At 44.5% G+C, this 18,943-nt stretch overlaps 2 protein-coding genes across 9 annotated transcripts in view; one reads left to right on the top strand and one right to left on the bottom strand.

Moving 5' to 3' along the window:
• Positions 1 to 5,259, top strand: part of ZNF827 (zinc finger protein 827) — a 172,491-nt gene extending 167,232 nt beyond the window's left edge. For 3 of the 4 annotated variants that reach the window (XM_025874262.2, XM_073892307.1, XM_073892308.1), the window contains exon 14: positions 1,255 to 5,259. In XM_025874262.2, the coding sequence (XP_025730047.1) occupies positions 1,255 to 2,077 (823 nt within the window). In that variant the 3' untranslated portion in view covers positions 2,078 to 5,259. The remainder of the gene's footprint in view (positions 1 to 1,254) is intronic. The other variant, XM_073892310.1, reaches the window with a different exon arrangement.
• CUNH4orf51 (chromosome unknown C4orf51 homolog) overlaps positions 1 to 18,943 on the bottom strand; it is a 76,530-nt gene that overhangs the window by 25,684 nt on the left and 31,903 nt on the right. For 2 of the 5 annotated variants that reach the window (XM_073892317.1, XM_073892319.1), the window contains one exon: positions 16,941 to 18,825. The exons of the other annotated variants lie outside the window; for them this stretch is intronic. Coding sequence is in view for 1 of the 2 variants with exons in the window: in XM_073892319.1 (XP_073748420.1) it covers positions 18,751 to 18,825 (75 nt within the window). In the remaining variant the exon portion in view is untranslated. Of the gene's footprint in view, positions 1 to 16,940; positions 18,826 to 18,943 lie in introns of those variants that run through there. 5 annotated transcript variants of the gene reach the window in all.

The raw sequence follows: 18,943 nt of genomic DNA, 5'->3' as shown, positions 1-18,943 counted from the left end.
ACGCTACAGCTATCATTTCAGCCACCAACTTGAGCCTTGCAGCTTCCAAAAGAGAAGCTCAACAGAATTTGTAAACATGCCCTCACTGCTCCTCCTAGCCCCTCTGGACAGCCAGGAGGCTGGGGGGTGGCATAGCCTCCCTGCATAGGATGGAGAAACCGAGCCACGGAGAGGCCCAAGCTTTGTCCCGGGGCATATCCAGCTATGGCCCGATAAAGGTGACGGAGCTGGGACCAGAATCTGCCAAAATTCTGTGTAGAGACCAATCCAGTAACGAATCAGTGCCTACCAAGCACTGCAGAGAACGCAGAAGAAATATAAGATATGGTCCTGCCCACCGAGAATTTATGATCCAGTTGGATTACAATTATTTCTGCGATGGAATAATGTTTTCCTAATGTCTTCGAACTCCAGAGAGCAGTTGCCTCCCTCCCTCCTTATCCCTCATTCGTGATGGGCTGGTGGGTGGGCCTCCCTCTCCCAAGCCCCGTGCTGGTCCTCATCTGCCTCCCCTGATGGAGAACCAGGGCTGTAGGAGACAGGATTTATGAGTACAGATCTCTGTATACACACACACACACACACACACACAAACACACACACACTCACACTCACACAGAGAGACACACACACAGGCCTTCTCATCCTAACCACCCTGTAATAAGCACGATTCTGACCCCTACAACTTTCTGTTTGCTGGAGGTAGCTCTCCCCCTATAAGCTGTTCTTCAAAACTCTTAGCCTTTCTGCGTGTGCTTGGTGTGGTGCATGAAAAGTCGATTCTTTGTGTGGCTCCCATCAGGAGGGGAGGTCAGGAGGTTTAGACCTCTGCTATGTCTGGCGGGGAGCGGGGAGGGCTCCAAGGGGAACGGGTGGGGAGGACGGAGGGGAGCAACCGCTTATGTATTCCTCGCCCTTTCTGTGCTCCCCTTCCCGTGGGCTGGTGCTCACTAATCCAGCCAGGAGACCCCCAGTAGGCTGAGCGTACCTTGCCGGAGCTCCTCCTCAGCGGGGACAGCTCTGTCAGCAGAGAGAGCCCAGAGGGTCATCTTAACCCCCCGGAGAGGCGGCAGGGCAGGGCTGGGCTGGGCAGGGGCAGGCCAGGCCTTCCAGAGTGGTGGGGTGGGGCGGGGCGGGGGGGGGGGGGGGGGGCGGAGCGAGGGGAGGCTGGTGAGGAGGGTAGAAGCAGGGCCGCCGCCGAGCCTGTCCGGCTGACCCTCCCTGTCATTGCTTTCCCCCCCTACCCCCCGGCAGGTGCCCATTCTGCATTTATTCCACCAACCGCCCCGCTGCCATGGAGTGCCACCTCAAGACCCACTACAAGATGGAGTACAAGTGCCGGATCTGCCAGACGGTGAAGGCCAACCAGCTGGAGCTGGAGACGCACACCCGGGAGCATCGCCTCGGCAACCACTACAAGTGCGACCAGTGCGGCTACCTGTCCAAGACCGCCAACAAGCTCATCGAGCACGTGCGCGTCCACACCGGCGAGAGGCCCTTCCACTGTGACCAGTGCAGCTACAGCTGCAAGCGCAAGGACAATCTCAACCTGCACAAGAAGCTGAAGCACGCCCCCCGCCAGACCTTCAGCTGCGAAGAGTGCCTGTTCAAGACCACACACCCTTTCGTCTTCAGCCGCCACGTCAAGAAGCACCAGAGTGGGGACTGTCCCGAGGAGGACAAGAAGGGCCTGGGCCCAGCGACCCCCAAGGAGCCAGCCGGCCCCGGGGCCCCGCTCCTCGTCGTCGGGAGCCCCCGGAATCTCCTGTCTCCCCTGTCGGTCATGTCCGCCTCCCAGGCTCTGCAGACCGTGGCCCTGTCGGCCGCCCACGGCAGTAGCTCCGAGCCCAACCTGGCACTCAAGGCTTTGGCCTTCAACGGCTCCCCTTTGCGCTTTGACAAGTACCGGAACTCGGATTTTGCCCATCTCATTCCCTTGACAATGTTGTACCCCAAGAACCACTTGGATCTCACATTCCACCCTCCCCGACCTCAGACTGCGCCTCCCAGCATCCCCTCACCCAAACACTCCTTCCTCGCCTATCTCGGACTAAGAGAACGAGCAGAGACTGTCTGAGGGCAGCCATGTTCTGTACCAAAAACAAAGAGACAAAGACAAAAACAAAAACAAAAACCCACAAAACTTAAACACAACCCCAGCAGGTGTACGTTGCTGCAAAACCTACAGACCCCCGGGGTCTGAACCACGTGTACTGTATATCTTTAGTAAGGAATAGAGAATTGGCTCTGTGTGTATACCTATTGCATTGACCTGAAAGCTGCTTTATCCAGTCTTCAGAGAGGTGACCTACTGCATACTTCTACCTTCAGAGGCATGCCTCCCCACCACCCACTCCCACTCTCAGCCCTTCTCCGTACTTTTATCTGGAAGGAATTTTGTCTTGTTAAACCCTAAAGAGAGTGTCCTTAATAGCAATCAGCACTTGTACGCTTATAGACTGGTGCATTTTGTTTTCTGTTGGGTGAATGGGGTGTGTGGGTGTCGTGGATTCTGAAAGAGAAAGCCGTGTGTCGTGTGCCATGCCATTTCTGTTGCACATTTCTTCGTGCTGGCTTCTTTAACAGCGATGAACATTCTTTTCCCTCCCGGGTTGTTCATCCGTTACAGTCTCTCCCCGAGCTCCTTCATCACCTTTCCCTCTCTCTTTTATGGCTACAGAGTGGTAGGGCCTGGTGCTTAAGTCGATGAAGGACTGGTAGACACCCACAGTGCTGCTTGAGATTTCCGGCCAGGTGGTCAGATCTTCTCGTTATGCTCAGATCTTCTTGGTTATGAAGATGCGAGAACCGAGAGTCCACTCTGGAAGAAATCTCTCACAGCACTGCAGCCAATATAAAACTTAAGTGTGTTTGGTGTGTGTGTCCATACGTATACAATGTGTATGGTGCACACACACAGTGCATCATTCTTTTAAGGGCAGATCATATATATATGTGTGTGTATACAGATACACACACATATATGTATTAATTCAGTGGTTACCATTCATTTGCAGGAAAAAAATTGTATGAGTGAAAAATTTTATGGTTGATAAATCCAGCCAAGGAGATTAAAGGGGTTTGGATAAATTCTGGGTATAAATGCTCAGACTAAAAAAAAAAAACAAAAAAAAACAAAAAAACAAAAAAAAAACGGCAGTTTTGCACAGTGCTTTGGTCTTGCACTAGTTTTTGTTTCTCATCTGCAAAAAAAAAAAGGTAAAATAAAAGGAAGAAAATGTACCTTTTCTATGGAATGAGTAGACTGTGTGTTTGAAAATTTTGTCACAACCTCTTTGACTTATAACGACCCAACAAAAAGGTGCTGTTTTAGTCCTACGGTTCAATTCATGCCCCTGAGAAGTTTCCCTTGTGTTTGCAGATCGTCTGGCTACAGCGGTATTCTCCATGTTATTAATAATTCTGTATTCCATTTTGTTAACGCCTGGTAGATATAACCTGCTAGGAGGCTAACTTTATACTTATTTATGGCTTTTATTTTGTGGTCATTAAAATGGCAACTTATGTGCAGCACTTTATTGCAGCAAGAAGCAGATGTGGATTGGTTGCATAGCCCTTTGCGAATCTTAAAAAAGTAATGGGTGATTTAAAAAAGAAAAGGAAAAGAAATCTTTGGCCGAGTATCTTAATTGCTTGTATTTGTAAGACAACAGAATTTCCAGTATGAAACAGGCTGAAAGGGCAGGAAGAAATGTGCTTTGTATAATAATGGAACGTTTGGAATATAAAAGTTTATATATTATTTATCTATTGAAGAACTGGTGTACAAGAGGAATGCTTTCTTACTGCATTGCTGTTTTCCATCATGTGTTATCCTAGAGTGGGGATTTTTCTTTTCATCTGTTTCACCAGGGGAAAATAAAAGCATCCCTGATTTTCTTCCTCTAGTCAGTTTGCTTCACTGAAAGCCCCCTCGAACTTGGTACAGTTCTCACAGGAAGCCAGAAGACTGTACCGTCGGTCCACACCATGGACTCCCCCACCCCCATACCCACCCTTCTTCCCCCAGACCTAGCAGGTGTGCTACACTTCCCTTTGCCAGTACTCCAGCCCTGGCAAACCTGTTTACACTAAGGAGATGTGCCCAGGGGCAGGGAGGCTGAGCCAGCTAGGGCAGGAAGGCCCCCGAACCCTCGGTCATCCTCCAGCAGAGACATTTGTTCTTGGCTATGTTAGAAGCATCGTTCAACCTCGCCATGTCAATGTCTCGATAAAAGACACTATAGACAGTTATGGACAATACACTCCAAGAATACTGGGCATATGGGTGGATTGGTTTTTTTTTAAAAAGTCCTGTCTTTATCCCCATATAATGGAGACTGTGCCACTTGGCTAATAATGTGCTTTCAAAATTACAAGTTCAGTGATGACAGAAGAGGGCCCCGGTGATCCCACGGAGGCTGGCAGAACAGGCTAATCGCACGGAAGCACCAGCAGGTTAAAAACCTGACAGGGTGGCCCTGACAGTTAGGACTGCAGGTTTTACAGCATGCCACGTGTGCAATATGAGGTCCTCGGTTGAAACTTGCAAGATCGAGAGGGGTGTTGGAAGGAGATGTTTACTGCTCAAATGCCATGCATTTCACTGCTTGCCACTGAACTTGTATTTGAATGACTTAGTTATGCTTAATGTAATTGGGCAACTTTTTTAGCACTTTGGAAAGAGTCATCAATCTTTCTGGTAAATTATAAAAAGTTTTCTGAGTGAGAAAGGTGTGTTTGGAGTTTGTTTGACTTTTTATATTATTATTATTGTTATTAATAAAGAAAAATCTACAGCATTTTTCAGACTCCACCGAGATAATATATACCCCCGAATTTGGTTTGCAGTTCGATACTCAGGGAAGGATTATTCCATAGATATCCTTTCCGTGTAAAACACTAACGTCTTTGAGAAATTCACCTGCCAACTAACTTCAATTCTGTTTTCACTATGCATTCTTCAATGAAAGCTAGCTTATTTGTCCATATAGTACTGCAGTTAGAATTCTCAGCACTTTCTTGCTTCTATCCTTTTTTTAACTCCTCATATTATGTTCAGATGATCATACTGTCAAGGTTTGTGTACATTACTGAAAATTTGTATTGTATAAAGCTTTTTGCATTACAAGGCTGTACAGGGTCATTTTGACAGTAACTGGTATATTTCTTTGCATCTTATGTTGCATTGCCAATTTCTAGTGTATCCAGTTTGGAAGTATAATATACTCTAATTAAAACAAAAAAAGGTTGGCTATACTCTTCGTTTCTTTTTTTTTTTCTTTCTCCCCCCCACCCCTCCTTGGTTGCCATCCTTGACTACTTGGTAGTCTCGGGGTTTTATTTGTCTTGCTTTGTTCCCATTTTAACTTCTCAGCGTATTTTAAATAAGTTTAGGAAATGTCCACGACTAGTTATAGCTGTTGCAAAATGCAAGTTTTGAACAGCCATGGTTATAATACAAACTGTCATTATGTAAGTCATTAATAGCCATTAAGGCTGAGAGCATATCCATCATTCAGTACAGTTGCAGACTGGCTCCTTCCTGAAATTACTTAGTGACATTTTAAAGTGTTCACCAGCCTTACCCTCTCCTGCTTAACATCATTTTACTGACCCCATAGCCAAAGGGCAGGGGGGAAACAGATGAATAATTCCATTTATCCTAATGAAGTTTGGCAACTATGAGATTTTAATGAGGGGGGAAATGGTCTATTTTGTAAGCTAAATACTAATCTATCCAAATGCAAGTAATGATTTGCCATTCAAAGGAAGGTACCAGAGGAAGAAACTGAGGCCAAAACAAAAGATGACAAGCACACTTAAGTTCAAACAATATTTTTTTTAAATCCATTTTAAAGTTCCGTTCCTTAAAGATTTTCCCTATTAATCTGCGATGGTTGATAAAAAATATAAAGCAGCAAAAGAGAATGTTCTACCTAGTTCACAGCTTGCATGCTTATAAATATAATGTCCTTTGCCCCTTGTAAGAAATTATGAACTGATTCACTCTAACACTGAAAAAGATCAAATTTACTTTTCATAAAATGAGATGATATAGGAGGAGCCACTTTGAAAATGACCAGTCACTAATCAGACACTATTTTCCCCTTCACTTTTTCATCCAATAGCTATTTTTCGGTGATTGAATCGAGTTCTCATACTTGATTCAACACCGGTTTTGTTTGGGGGTGGCTGATATTTACACTGAAAATATTAAGTCAGACTTCCTTGGCTTTTGCCAGCACTATAGGCCGGAGTGGCTTTTCATTTTGTATACATTTTTTTTTTCTTAGATCCCACACCTACCTCCCATGGGCCCTGTGATTGAGAAAAGCCCAAAATACAAAGAAAATAGTCATCAGTTTCATAATGGTCTCCCGTTAATGGGCTTCCAGTGACTGAGAAACGACTGGATGGGAGCCATCCATGATGGAACAGACCACGGCCACCACTCCTCTGCTTACCTAGATTGCAACAGGTGCACCGGGGCGGCTCCAAGCCAGTCATGTGGCCCCTTCCTGAATTTAATCTGAAATCAGATATACTTTTCCCACTGTCATGTTAAATAAATACACTTGAAGTTAAGACTCAAGGCCTCCTTTTCTTGGCCACCAAAAACTCCCTGATGATTTAACAGAGCCCCAGGGCTGGTCACAGACAGAAGCGTGGGGAGAAATATCAGAGTTTGATGAGCACAGGTACCTCCTGACCCACAGAAGCACCATATTAGAACCCCTGCCTGCCGAAGGTGATGTGGGGCTTGTGAATGATTTGAAGGAGAAGGCACATCTCATTAGTTGCTGAAACAGAACTCAAAGTACCCCCCACCCCTCCACCCGCCCCTGCTGTCAGTCTTCAGGGAGGAAGGAGACCCAAGAGGAGTTCTAGGCATACAAAAGGGGAGAGAGGGAAGAAAGGGGAGAGCAGCTGGGTGACCACATCGTGCTTGCAGAAAGAAGACTGGAATCCTTCCCAAGGGTGCCTTAGAACCTGTAAGCAAAATCACAGGAAAAAAGAATGCCCTTGGGGATTTGGACTCCATTCTAAAGAGCCATCAACCACAAATATTCCAGAGACCCCAGCCAACATTCTTACTTATACCACTCTCTCAAAACAGAACAGTCCTACACAAAATGAGGTCTATTGTGCAAATAACTACCATTAACTAACAAAGCAGGTATACATAAAGCAGTCCCTGGGGTAAATCAAGTGTGGTGACTGTGGGGACTGAGGGGACCCATTCTTCCCCGGTCTGGGGTCTGAGTGGCCTCAAGTTATCAATCAAGACCTCTTCTTTATGAGGTAGCAGATCTCCTATTCATAATTCTTTCTTGATAGCTGGGTCTATAAAACAGGACATGCAAATGTTGCTCACATTGGTCAGAGCTGCAAAGGGGGGGAAAAAAGTCAACTTCCAAGAATTCCCTTTGGACTTCTATTTTGATAAGAGTTTGGGTAAGTATTCATTAATTAGTTCTTAGTTTTCAATAGAATTATTGACCCAGACCAGAGTCCACCTCAATTCACATTTCAAACTTATTTTCCCCTGTGCCACGCCCTAACAGGTAGCTTTCTACCCTAGTTAGTGAGGCTATCTGGATTACAGATAGTCTTTTCCAGCCCTGAAGGCCATTGCCATGGAATCAGATCACCTGAGTTTGAGGCCTGATTCAGAAGCGATAGGTTGAACTAAATGATCTATAAGACCCCTTCCCCGCCCCCAGCAGGTAACATAAAATAAACAATGATTCTGTCACTCTTTCTAAGCAAGCAAAAGTCAGCCTCAGAAATAAAAGCGGGCACAAAGCAGAATCCTTGCAAGGTAGTCATAGCAAAAATGACATCTCAACGTTTTCAAACAACAGACTCAATGGGGTTAAGAAAAATGGCTAAAAATATTTTTCTGCCCACTTCAGAGTTTGGGAGGTCTAAAATGTTTCTTTTCTGATTAAACACAAAATCATCATGCTTGGATCACCTGCGGTCATCTGGAGGGTGGCTTCAACATCTTTTACCAAACTGTGGGTACTTAGTTTGGTTAGATGAGTTAGAGGTAACCAGATGGGGCTGGAAAGGACTAGCCTGCATTCCTCTAACTTCGCCCCCTTCTTCTGCCCACTGGCTGTTTCCAGCCTCCGCCAGGTGACTTAGCAAGACTGTGACTGCTGAGCTCTCTGCCACCACGGTTCAACTATTTTCTGTAGAACAGCAAACAGTTGCTTGTGACAAGTAAAAACATATTTTAGATTTAATGCAATGAAAGAATATACTAAATATGCTTATACTGCCACTTGTTTAAGAAGACTCTCAGCCCCCGGGAAGCCTGAGTGGCTCCCGTCCGTTGAGTGTCTGACTCTTGATTTTGGCTCAGGTCATGATCTCAGGGTCCGGTCACCATCTCAGGGTCGTGAGACGGAGCCCCATGTCGGGCTCTGTGCTAGGCATGAAGTCTGCTTGAGATTCTCTCTCTCTCTCTAAAAACAAAACAAAACAAAACAAACAACAACAACAACAAAAATCCAAGAAACTCTTAGCCCCCAAACTCTAAACACATTATGAAAGCTCCCAGGGACTTCCACTGGATGGAAAGGCTCCATGTGTTTACAGAGACACAGGGAAATAACTGATCTATCCCCATCAGCAGACAATTAAAGCCAAGAGAAAACACTGGTCTAGGATCAGGGAAATTTATCTAGCCATCTTCTGGCTTGAATGTAGGGCTCCACCCACACCACCCCAGAATGAGCAATGTGTTTCAGATCTTAAAAGATTTCTAGACAGGGGATGCCATCACTTGGTTTCAGTGTGCTCTTATTTTAATTTTAAATGAAATTCCTAATTAGTGGTCCACAGACTTTTCAGTGTGTATTATAAAGGACCAACAAACCCCTGTCCTCTTACGTCCCACTTCAAATAGAATGTCTGTTACAACATTCTCCATGCAATGGGTTTGATCGCATTTGTAGGCTCCCCCCACCAATCTATTTTCTAGATCCCCCTAAAAAGCAGAACCCTGAGATTTATTTTGGGAAGCAATTCCAGAAACAAAATGGGGTACTAGAAAGAGTGAAGCAAGTAAGAAGGGAAAGCCAACCCCAGATGTATTGGCCAGCTGGTCACTGCTGTGAACCAGGGGGATGCAATCCCTCCAGAAACTCTCATGAGAAGCCGTGTAAATGTATCTCAGAATTGACAGCCCAAGAGATGGAAGAAAGAAGGGGCTAGAGTAGCCCCAGAGTGTTAACTGCCTTGCACTTCCAGGTTTGGCCATGATTTAGGATGGCTGAGTAGGTTCCCAAAGGCAGCCACAAAGGTGACAAAGAAGCCAATGGTTCAGAACTCGAGAGGCACATGGTGAAGATAAGGTCAGGGGCTGTCAATTATACCTGACCATAGCTGGTTACTGTAGCAGAGGCTGGCTTAAGAAGGTGAGTTTGTGAGATGGGGAACAATAGGTATCCAATGAAATTACCATATTTGGCAAGAATATTGCCATCACTTTGGCCTCTAAACTAATGTTGGCTACATATCCAACCTACTGAGTTAGCTCAAAGCTCCTCTCTTTCCCCCTGGTTGGAGTTGGGCAGAGCCAAGGACAGTGCTGGGTCATGATGCTACGGAATGGAAGGGGTCGCACATGAGAAGCAGGTGAAGGCTCTATATGATAGAGTCTGCCCTCTGGGGTTTGCTTTTTGATTTCTGTGATGGGATTGAGCTCTTCTAGGACTCCATTAGGGGGAAGTCACTTGACAGGGACATTGGCTGCTTCCCACCTCAGAGAGCCTCCTTGACCTGGGGAAGCCACAGGAGAGCCCAAATGAGGCCAGAAGAGAGGAGTCATCCCTCAGCCTTCTGAGGTGCCTGGTATCTCTCAGAGGTACCAACTTACCATGAATGAGGGTCCAACAAAGGGGTCGACAGCCAGACCTCAGAGAAGAACAAAATGATTACATTTGGTTTGCCTGGAGTTGTTTTCATACATGTATCTTTTGTACATATATCTCCCAGGGATCTGGCGCTCAACAGGGAAGTGTGTGTCCTCATGGAAAACAGCTGATTGAAAGTAAAAATAGGATATGGGTGATCTCTGTTTCTTTCTATCTCTGACCCACAGCCAGCAGTCAGTCCTTTTGCTAATGAGGACGGGGCTAAGCATGGACCAATGGATAGTTACACAGATACCTAGAAAATACATATAAAGAATGCATACAGTGTATACATAATATAGATATAAACATAATAGATATGTATTTGTGTGAGAGCATCCAGAAGGAAGGCCATGAATTTTATTATTCTGGGATTCACATTATTAAAAGATAATTTTTTTTTACATTTTTCCTTTGTGCTGCTGAAAATAAATACAGGTTGATCAAAGAGTAACATATGAAAAGAATAATTAAGGGTCAAAGAAATCCCATTAATCAGAATATCCCCCTGCCCATCTTTTCTACAATTAAATAAATGGGCACAGCAATGGGTCATCACCATACTATCAGTCAAGGTCCCATCTCTTTATTGCATCAGACAATAGACCTAGCAGCTCCCAAGAGCCAAATATGTGGGAGTCTCCGTTACACAAAAAGACCATGTATCTTTTTAAATGGGCAGAATAATAATTTCCTGCTGATGAAGGACTTTACAATTTCGCTCGTCTCCTGTGAGTAGGGCTAAATTGTATACATGCATGACTTCATGTCACAAGATCCTGTCTTTAAATATGAGCCCCTCACATTACCCAGGATCCATTGCCTCCCTCATTATTATTCCCCACAACTGTTCTTCACACACAGAGTGTCCGTCCCAGTTGGCCATATTCTAAAGCAAGTCCACGTCTATCCTACCGATCACTTCTCCCGCCCAACCAAAGTCCCCTTCATTCTGACCTTGACCAATTTCTCTGCTTCACATTCATTACTTAATGAGCAACAAATATGTGGGAAGTCATGTGTAAGCAGCCGGTATGAAAGAGAGACATAGAAGATACGTTTCCCAGCTTGGAAGAGTTTATCAACCAACAGAAGAAATGCATATTTGAGCAAATGCATTCTAATAACAGGAAAAATACACATACATTGCCGTGGAAAAACTGAATAAAGAGTTACTAATCCCATCCAGGGTGAGAGGAGGCTTTATGAGGGATGTAATCCCATGCAAACTGCAATCTAAATGATGAGTGAAATTTTCTAGGCAGAAGAGGGGAGGGCATTCCAGATTGAGAGAACAGCTTGAGAAAAGGCAAGAAGGTGAGAAATTGCATGGTGGGTTCTGTTGTGCTAGAAGATTATAATGAAACCAAACAAAGCCAGCTTGCACAGGGCTTCAAACCCCTTGTTAAGGAGACTAAATGTCTAAACTAACTCTGTGGTTAATAAGCGCTAAGAAAAAAATTTGAGGAGGAGAATGGCATGATCTGACCTTTGTTTTAGGAAGATAATTCTAGCAGCCCTACCAAAGGAAGATTTGATTGACAAAAAAGGCAGAGAGATGTGATATGTTCAGAATGTCCTAAAGGGAAGCCATCATCCTCTCCCTCAGACCTGCCCCTGCCCCTGCCGGCAGCCATGTATTCCTTAGCTCAATAAGGGCACACCGTCCTCCAAATGACCCAAACTATAACACCTGGGCTCAACTTTGCCCCCTTTTCTCTCTCCTCCTCTTTTCTCTTCCTCCCTTTCTTTGGCCAGCCAATCCATCAGAGTTGTGTTTATCTGCCAAGTCTTTCACGAATCAATCCAGTCTTTCCACACTTAACGTACTGGTGCATGTCCTTTGCATCCTTGCCAGGTGTCTTGCAATAGCTCCCTGTGTGAATCGGATATTTTTCGTAGGAAAGACTGTAAACAATTTATTCCAGAGCTCAGAAGAAAGTTCATGATCAGATCTGTGGATGCAAAGATGAGAGGTGGGGCCAGCGGACAAGGTGATGACATCGGGGTAGCAATGGCACCACCCAAACAATGGCAGAGGCGCCAAAGGCAGGATGTTGGGAGATGCCAACTTAGTGGAGATGCAGGAGGAAGCAACTCGGGAGACTTAGAAGAAACCGGCAGAGAAGTCATAGACAAAGGCAATATTTCAGAGAAGCCAAGGATAGAGAGACTTTTATATGACATCGGACAGAGGGATGAGTAGGGTGAATTTGGATTTTAGCTTTTACCAACTTGATGATCTTTGAGGATGCGGTTTCAGTGATAGGTTGGGGATGGAAACCGAACTCCTATACGTAAAAGAATGAATTGACAGCGAGGATCTGGTGACAAGGAGAGAAGACTGCTCTTGTATTAAGTTTGGTAGTGAGAAAAAAAATCATGGATGCCTGGCCATTGCCAAAAGATGCCCAGTCTTCCCTTCTCTCTCAAGGAAATCTACCCTTTCCCCTTTCCCTACTTCACATGCCTTCAAAGAGGAGAAGCGTAAGCTGCTGACATTACAATCCCCAGCCACACTCCACACCAATTTTCCATATCACTTTTGATATAACTCATCCTTTGAAGTGCATGAAGTCTGTCTTCACACCATGCTGAGTCTGCCTGGACCAGTTTCTGTTAGCCAAAGACATCGGTAGGAAATGGGCTGCACGGATAAAATTTAGTAGCACTTCTTTTAAACATGAGAATCTAGAAAAATGCAAAAAAGATGGTCAAGAGATGGAAAGTCAGTCCCCAGCCCCCCTCTACTGGGGCTAGAATAATAAAATAAGGATTTCGGTGTGGAAAGATGAAGGCTTAGAAGGGAATATGATAGGTCTCTTAAAAAAAAAAACAAAACGTGATGGATATGGCCAGAGAACACAGACTTAGTCACCAAATTCCAGAATATTAGACCCAGGGGGTAAATCTTGAAGCTTAAGAGAGGTTGTTTATGTTGGAGCCCTGACTAACTGTCCCTTCCTAAGGCTTTGCAAACCCGACCTTTGTGGAGAGCAACGGATCTCAAATCCTTCTAGGTTGCACACCACTTCTTCAGCTGGGGAAAAAGAGCTACAGCTCAATTATTCTATCCCTGCTTGCTGTCATCCCCCCAAGGGGAGAAAAATCACCCTCATCAGACATAATGGGAAGAAAGGTACTGGATTTTATGAGATAGAAATGAAATAATCTGTTTTTTATTAAATATCATGAGAAAATTATTAATTCATGCCAGAAACACAAATATATAAACATTATCATATTGAAAGCATTTATTCTGAAGGAGACCATCTGGCAGAGCCTCGCAGACCACACTTTGAGAAGCAGAGGGTATGTGTCACCATGGCGGGCTCTTCCATTAAAGCAGCCAGTCCAGAGGAAGTGAAAATTTAAGGGTTTTTAGGGGAATGCTTTGCAGTAATGACATCTGCTAGATACTTGTCACGTGTTTCTTGAGAGGTGGGCCTGCTTTTACAAACGTTGTTATATGAAAACCTACATTTTCAAGACAAGGGGTGGGTATTATTTCAGAATCTCTCCCTTTAAAAATGGATGCTTTCCTCGGGCACCAAATTCCAGAAGAGCATTTAAATACAAATGTATAGAGCACACTTGTTGAACGTAAAGACTAGACAGAAGATGAAGGAGAACGGAGGAAGTCTAAGGAGTTAGGAACCATGATCCATTATAGATTAACCCAAAATTGAAAATACCGTACAGCATCATGAGATTATAAAGTAAATAAGTGGTTGTTTTTTTGTGAAACGGAGTCTTAAAAAACTTACACCATCACACTTTTTGTAGAAGGGCAGGAATATCTATAATTTGGAAAGCACATACCCTCTCTGGAGATGGACAGAGCACTGGGTACACACAATGTAGAGAAAACCTTGCATTCCAGAAAAGAAGAAATGCTGATGGCAACTTGAAGAAATACCCAATTCCCTTGAAGATCCAAGTGAACCGCTTTCACTTGGCTGCCCTCTATTTTCATAGGATTCCTGAACTTAATGTTGTGTGCATCTTCTGCCTTGCCTTCAGAGATGCTTTTGTCGGATGAACATGAGTTGTTTCCCTTTTCCAAATCTCTCTCCTCTATGTCCCACATCAACTCCAATGGGTGCACCTAGAGAATCTATGGAACAAATTCCTCAGTCTAGACTCGGGAGAGCCAGCAGAGCTTGACCTTGATAGTCTCAGCACTTGAGAGTTCATTCCCATCACCATCTCCCAACCTACCCAAGACCATCAGGCTCCCACCTGCCAACACTCAATCGCTATGTATTGAGTCATCTGAAAAGGGTCACACCACACATCAAAATGGTATTAATATGATACACTGCACTCCTACTTAGGCATGTCTCAAATTCTAATGAGAATAGCCACGTCTATCAACTCGGCACTCAGTATTTGTCAGGGGTGGTGGGGCTGCAGCTACTCAAGCCCTAATTACTGTTTAGCTCAGAGAGTAATTCAGATTATACAGGCTACATATGTTTACTGTCTCTTCATATCAAACACTTTAATGTGTATATTTAGAAGTGGAAGAAATAGCCATCTTGCAATCCAAATCTCCTAGAATTTGGACCCTTGATGATGACTCCTATATCCCTCACACTTTTAAAAGTTTAATAACTATTTTTAGTGCTGTTTAAGAGGAAAGACATGCGCGTGATAAAATACAAATGGATTCAATGATTAGGTTTCAAGAAGAATAACTTTAATTTTGTTGGCATCTTCTGCCTTTGTTTGCTCAGAGATGCTGTTACAAGTTGAGCCTTTCCCTAATCTCTCCTCTATGCCACTTATCAACTCCAATGGGTGGACCGAGAGAATCAATGGAATGAATTTCTCGGTCCAGAGCAGTAGCTACTGGGGAGGTTGGCAGAGCTTCACACGCCAGACATTATACAGGAGTCCTAACCTGCTATAAGCTTGGTCAGGTGCTGTCTTCTCTGTCCAAATCTATAATCAGCTCATTTGGTGACTAATCACATTACAGAATGAGTGAACAAACTATTTGTCTATGCTTCTTATAAGCTATTAGCCATTAAAAAATGTTTAAGTAGATAAATGAAAGATGAGGAAGAAAGAGGGAATGAGAGTCGGAGAAATGGCAGAACTTCAAAGCATCTAATTCCATTTCCTCATCATATAAAAGAAGAACCTGTGGTCTGGAGAGAAGTTAAGAGAGGAGAGAGAGAGAAAGATACTTGCTTAATGATTAATAATAATTGTTTCTATAACTAATTAATCCAAGGCAGTCTTCTGGTTCAGTCTCAGCATCAAATCACAGAAGAAACAGTACCACAGAAAAAGCAGAAACAGCAATTCACGTCTTAGCCTCTCCATAGAACACCAAAGAGGGGGATATACTCTTGATGTACATGTAAAATCTTAAAAATCTTCTGAGGACATTTTCTTCACCTTACTGGCAACGAATCCCTCCAAATCTTACTCTTCTCCCTCTCTCTAGAACCCCTTAAAATTCCCCCTCCAATACTCAGGCCACCCAGTCCATTTCCTCCCCTTCCTTAGCACTCTGGTATATAGATCCATGTAACTTTTCCGGTTTTTTCCTTACTGCCCCACATCCTAGAACTAAAGAAAGACTGGAGCTCTCTGACTGAAAGAGCCTATCAGTCCCAAGGAGGAAAAACTTTAAAAATAAACTGACACATAGAGATATCATAATAAAACTCCAGAACATCAAGGTGGAAAAGATGTGAAAAAGAAAACTCCAAAACATCAAAATGAAAAAGTCCTAAAAGGTAAATAAAACAGGATACAGATAGATTACCTATGAAGGAGTGAAATTCAGATCAACCATAGAAGGTTCAAGAAAATAATGGAACGACAGCTTAGAAAGGTTCAGGAAAAATAAATTCAAACTCAGAATTGTGTAACAAGCCAAACTCACACTCAAAAGAGAGATTAAACTATATTCTCAGACATACAAGCCCTCAAAATTATCCACAAGATACTTTCTAGCAGAGAAAAGAGAACAAAACAATAACCTACCAAAGGATATACTCCAGCAAAAAGAAATATGAATATAAAAGGTAGTCAAATGGCAAAAAAGAATGTATTCATTTTTTTTTTTTTAAGTTAAGCTCTATGCCCACCCTGGGGCTCAAACTCATGACCCCAAGATCAAGAGTCACATGCTCTACCAACTGAGTCAGCCGGATGTATGTGTTTTTAACTTCTGTGAAATTAAAAGGTTATTTTTGTGGTGGTTGCCATGGTGGGGTGGGGAAAGATGAGCAAAATGAGTGGAAGGAGAGGTACAGGCTTCCAGTTATGGAATGAATACATTACGGGGATGAAAGATACGGCATGGGGAGTATAGTCAGTGGTATTGCAATAGAGACAATTGGTATGGAGACAGATGGTAACTACACTTGTGATGAACACAGCATAACAGGCAGACTTGTCAAGTCACTGTGTTGTACATTTGCAGCTAATGCAACATTGTGTGCCAACTATACTTCAATGAAGAAAAAGTAATTTTTGAAAAGGTTGGAGAGAGGGGAAGGTAGAAAACAGTTCTTGGGGAGCCTGGGTGGCTCAGTCGTTAAGCATCTGCCTTCGGCTCAGGTGGAGCCCCGCATCGGGCTCCCTGCTCCGCGGGAAGCCTGCTTCTCCCTCTCCCGCTCCCCCTGCTTGTGTTCCCTCTCTCGCTGTGTCCCTCTCTGTCAAATAAATAAATAAAATCTTAGAAAAAAAGAAAATTCTTTACTTTTTAAAAACTTTATTATGGAAGTATAATTTACATACAATGTTGTGTCAGTTTCAAGTGTACAACATAGTGATTTGGCAATTCTATAAGTTACTCGGTGCTCACCATGGTAAGTGTACTCACCATCTGTCACCACACAGAGTTATCACAATATTATTGACTACATTCCCTAGGCTGTACTTTTCATCTCCATGATTTATTTTAGATCTGGAAGTTTGCACCTCTCAATTCTCTTCCCCTATTTCACTCATCCCCCCCCCACCCCCTCCTCCTCCAGCAACCACCAGTTCCTTCTCTGTATTTGTGATTCTGTTTCTGGTTTTTCCTTTCTATTCCACTTCACCCTTGCTTAGTATGTCATTACAGTTTACAAGAGGCTTTCAGATAAATCGTCAGTAGCTAGAATCACAGGACCTGCAAAAATATGTTTTAAGAGACTGTGTTGGGGCAAATAGTAATTCCAATAAAACACGGAAATGCACTCTCTGAGTGTAGCGATGTGCTTCGTGCCATGGAAGCTGGCTGCTTTGCACCAGTCATCATGACAACAATGACAGTGGGTCTGAGGAGGGGGGACAAACATTGGGTTCGGCAGGCTGATTGGCCTTCTTACTCTGTCCACCGAGTTGGACTACATTATGAATTGGTCGGGAAGGAAATGAACGGAGGTAAGAACTACAAAATCTCAGACCAGCTGAGCGCACCGCAAAGGGGCTCGTTAGATGTCCAGTCCGTGGGGTCTGTGGACGAGAGGCCTCTTGCTGCCCCAGGGGAGCCAGCGGAACTCACTCTGCGCGAGAGGCCTGCTAATGAAAGGTTTAGCTCCACAAAGACTCCTGTTGAGAGGTTCGTGGGACTGTTGCCTATGTCATATGCTATGAGTTTAAGGCTTGGAATCTCTCACTTGAACTTTTTTACACCATCCTGGAGTATGCCAAAAAGAAAAAAAAAAAGAAAAAAGAAAAAAAAAAAGCAGCTGCCAAAAAGCAAACATTTTCCTGTCTCTAAAAATAAAATGCTGGCAACACTTCAGGCCTCTGTGCCAAGACCTGGCCCTTCCCAGGATAAACAATAGGTGGCCAAGCTGATCACAGGGAGCACGGAGCCCGGGAGCGGGCCCGGGGCCAGCCTGGAATGCCTACTCCGGGGCATGTGCAGCTGTAAAGCTAGAAGCCAAAGGTGGCCCTCCCTCCTCCCCAGCTGATGAAGGGCAACTGCCAGCCCCCAGCCAGGGGCCAGGTGTGGCTGAGCGGGGACAGCCTCGGGTTACACCAGAAACCTTGACCCAGCGGAGGTCACAGAGCTCCTACATCCCCTGCCCCCAGAGCCCCAGGTGCACAGTGACAGATCTGAGGGTTGTGAGAGCCTGTCCAGAGAAAGCTCCCTGGGAAGGAAAGTTTCCGAAGGATCCATCTGCATCCGTCACTCGGGCTTGCGCCCATCACCTGTCAAGCGCTTTCTGCCCAGCTAAGGGCCCTCGCGTGCTAGACGCAGGCCCAGCACAAGCACCTTAGTTGTACGAATGCTCTAATAACGGCCGTCGCTCCTGCTCTAATTGCCTCCCGGCTCCCGCTGCATTTGTTCAAGCCCCTGCGCCTTGTCACTAGGGTTCAAATCTTCCCTGGACCACAAGCTTGGCTTTTGGCTGGTGTGGGGAGTTGAAAGGGCTAAGAGGGGGTTAGGGGAGGAGAGGGGCTAAATATAGCAAATATCTGCAGGCATAATCACTCCATAAACATGCTTCAGTGGAACAGAGCGGAGGACCGACCCAGATGACGGATGTCACTCACCCGAGTGTCACATCATAAATAAAACTGAATGAGCCCATTCTCCTGCAGAACCAGAGTTCTGCTCACACTATAAATAAATATTTATGAAGTCATGGTCCTTAAAAGACTTTCTTTTTCCCAGTAAGTAGACTTTAATGAAAAAGTGGAGCAGGGCTTCTCCTGCAATTATGGAATGGTCACTGTAGCTTTTCAACGGGTATTCCATGGAAAGGGAAAAGAGAAAAAGGAAAGAAGAAAGGGAAAAATAAGGTCCCACTCTAAGAGGCTGCCGCACGGAGAACTCATTTATGCCAGGCAAGATTCATTCTCATTCCAAAAGTGACAGCCTTCTCTGAGGTGGCGGAAACCAGAAGCAGCACGATCGGTCCCATTCCAGCCAGGCCTGTGTAATGAAGGAAGCACAAACACATCCTTGTCACCCAAGTTCAGACCCCTCCCACCACCTCTGCCAGGAGAGACATTCTCCTGAGAGCTCTCAGCCTGTCTCTTAGTAACCGAAA

Source organism: Callorhinus ursinus, unplaced genomic scaffold, assembly GCF_003265705.2.
Source record: "Callorhinus ursinus isolate GAN/ISIS: 27379988/994484 unplaced genomic scaffold, GSC_fseal_2.0 scaffold4, whole genome shotgun sequence".
Lineage (NCBI taxonomy): Eukaryota > Metazoa > Chordata > Mammalia > Carnivora > Otariidae > Callorhinus > Callorhinus ursinus.
This window is presented reverse-complemented; position numbering and strand designations above follow the sequence as displayed.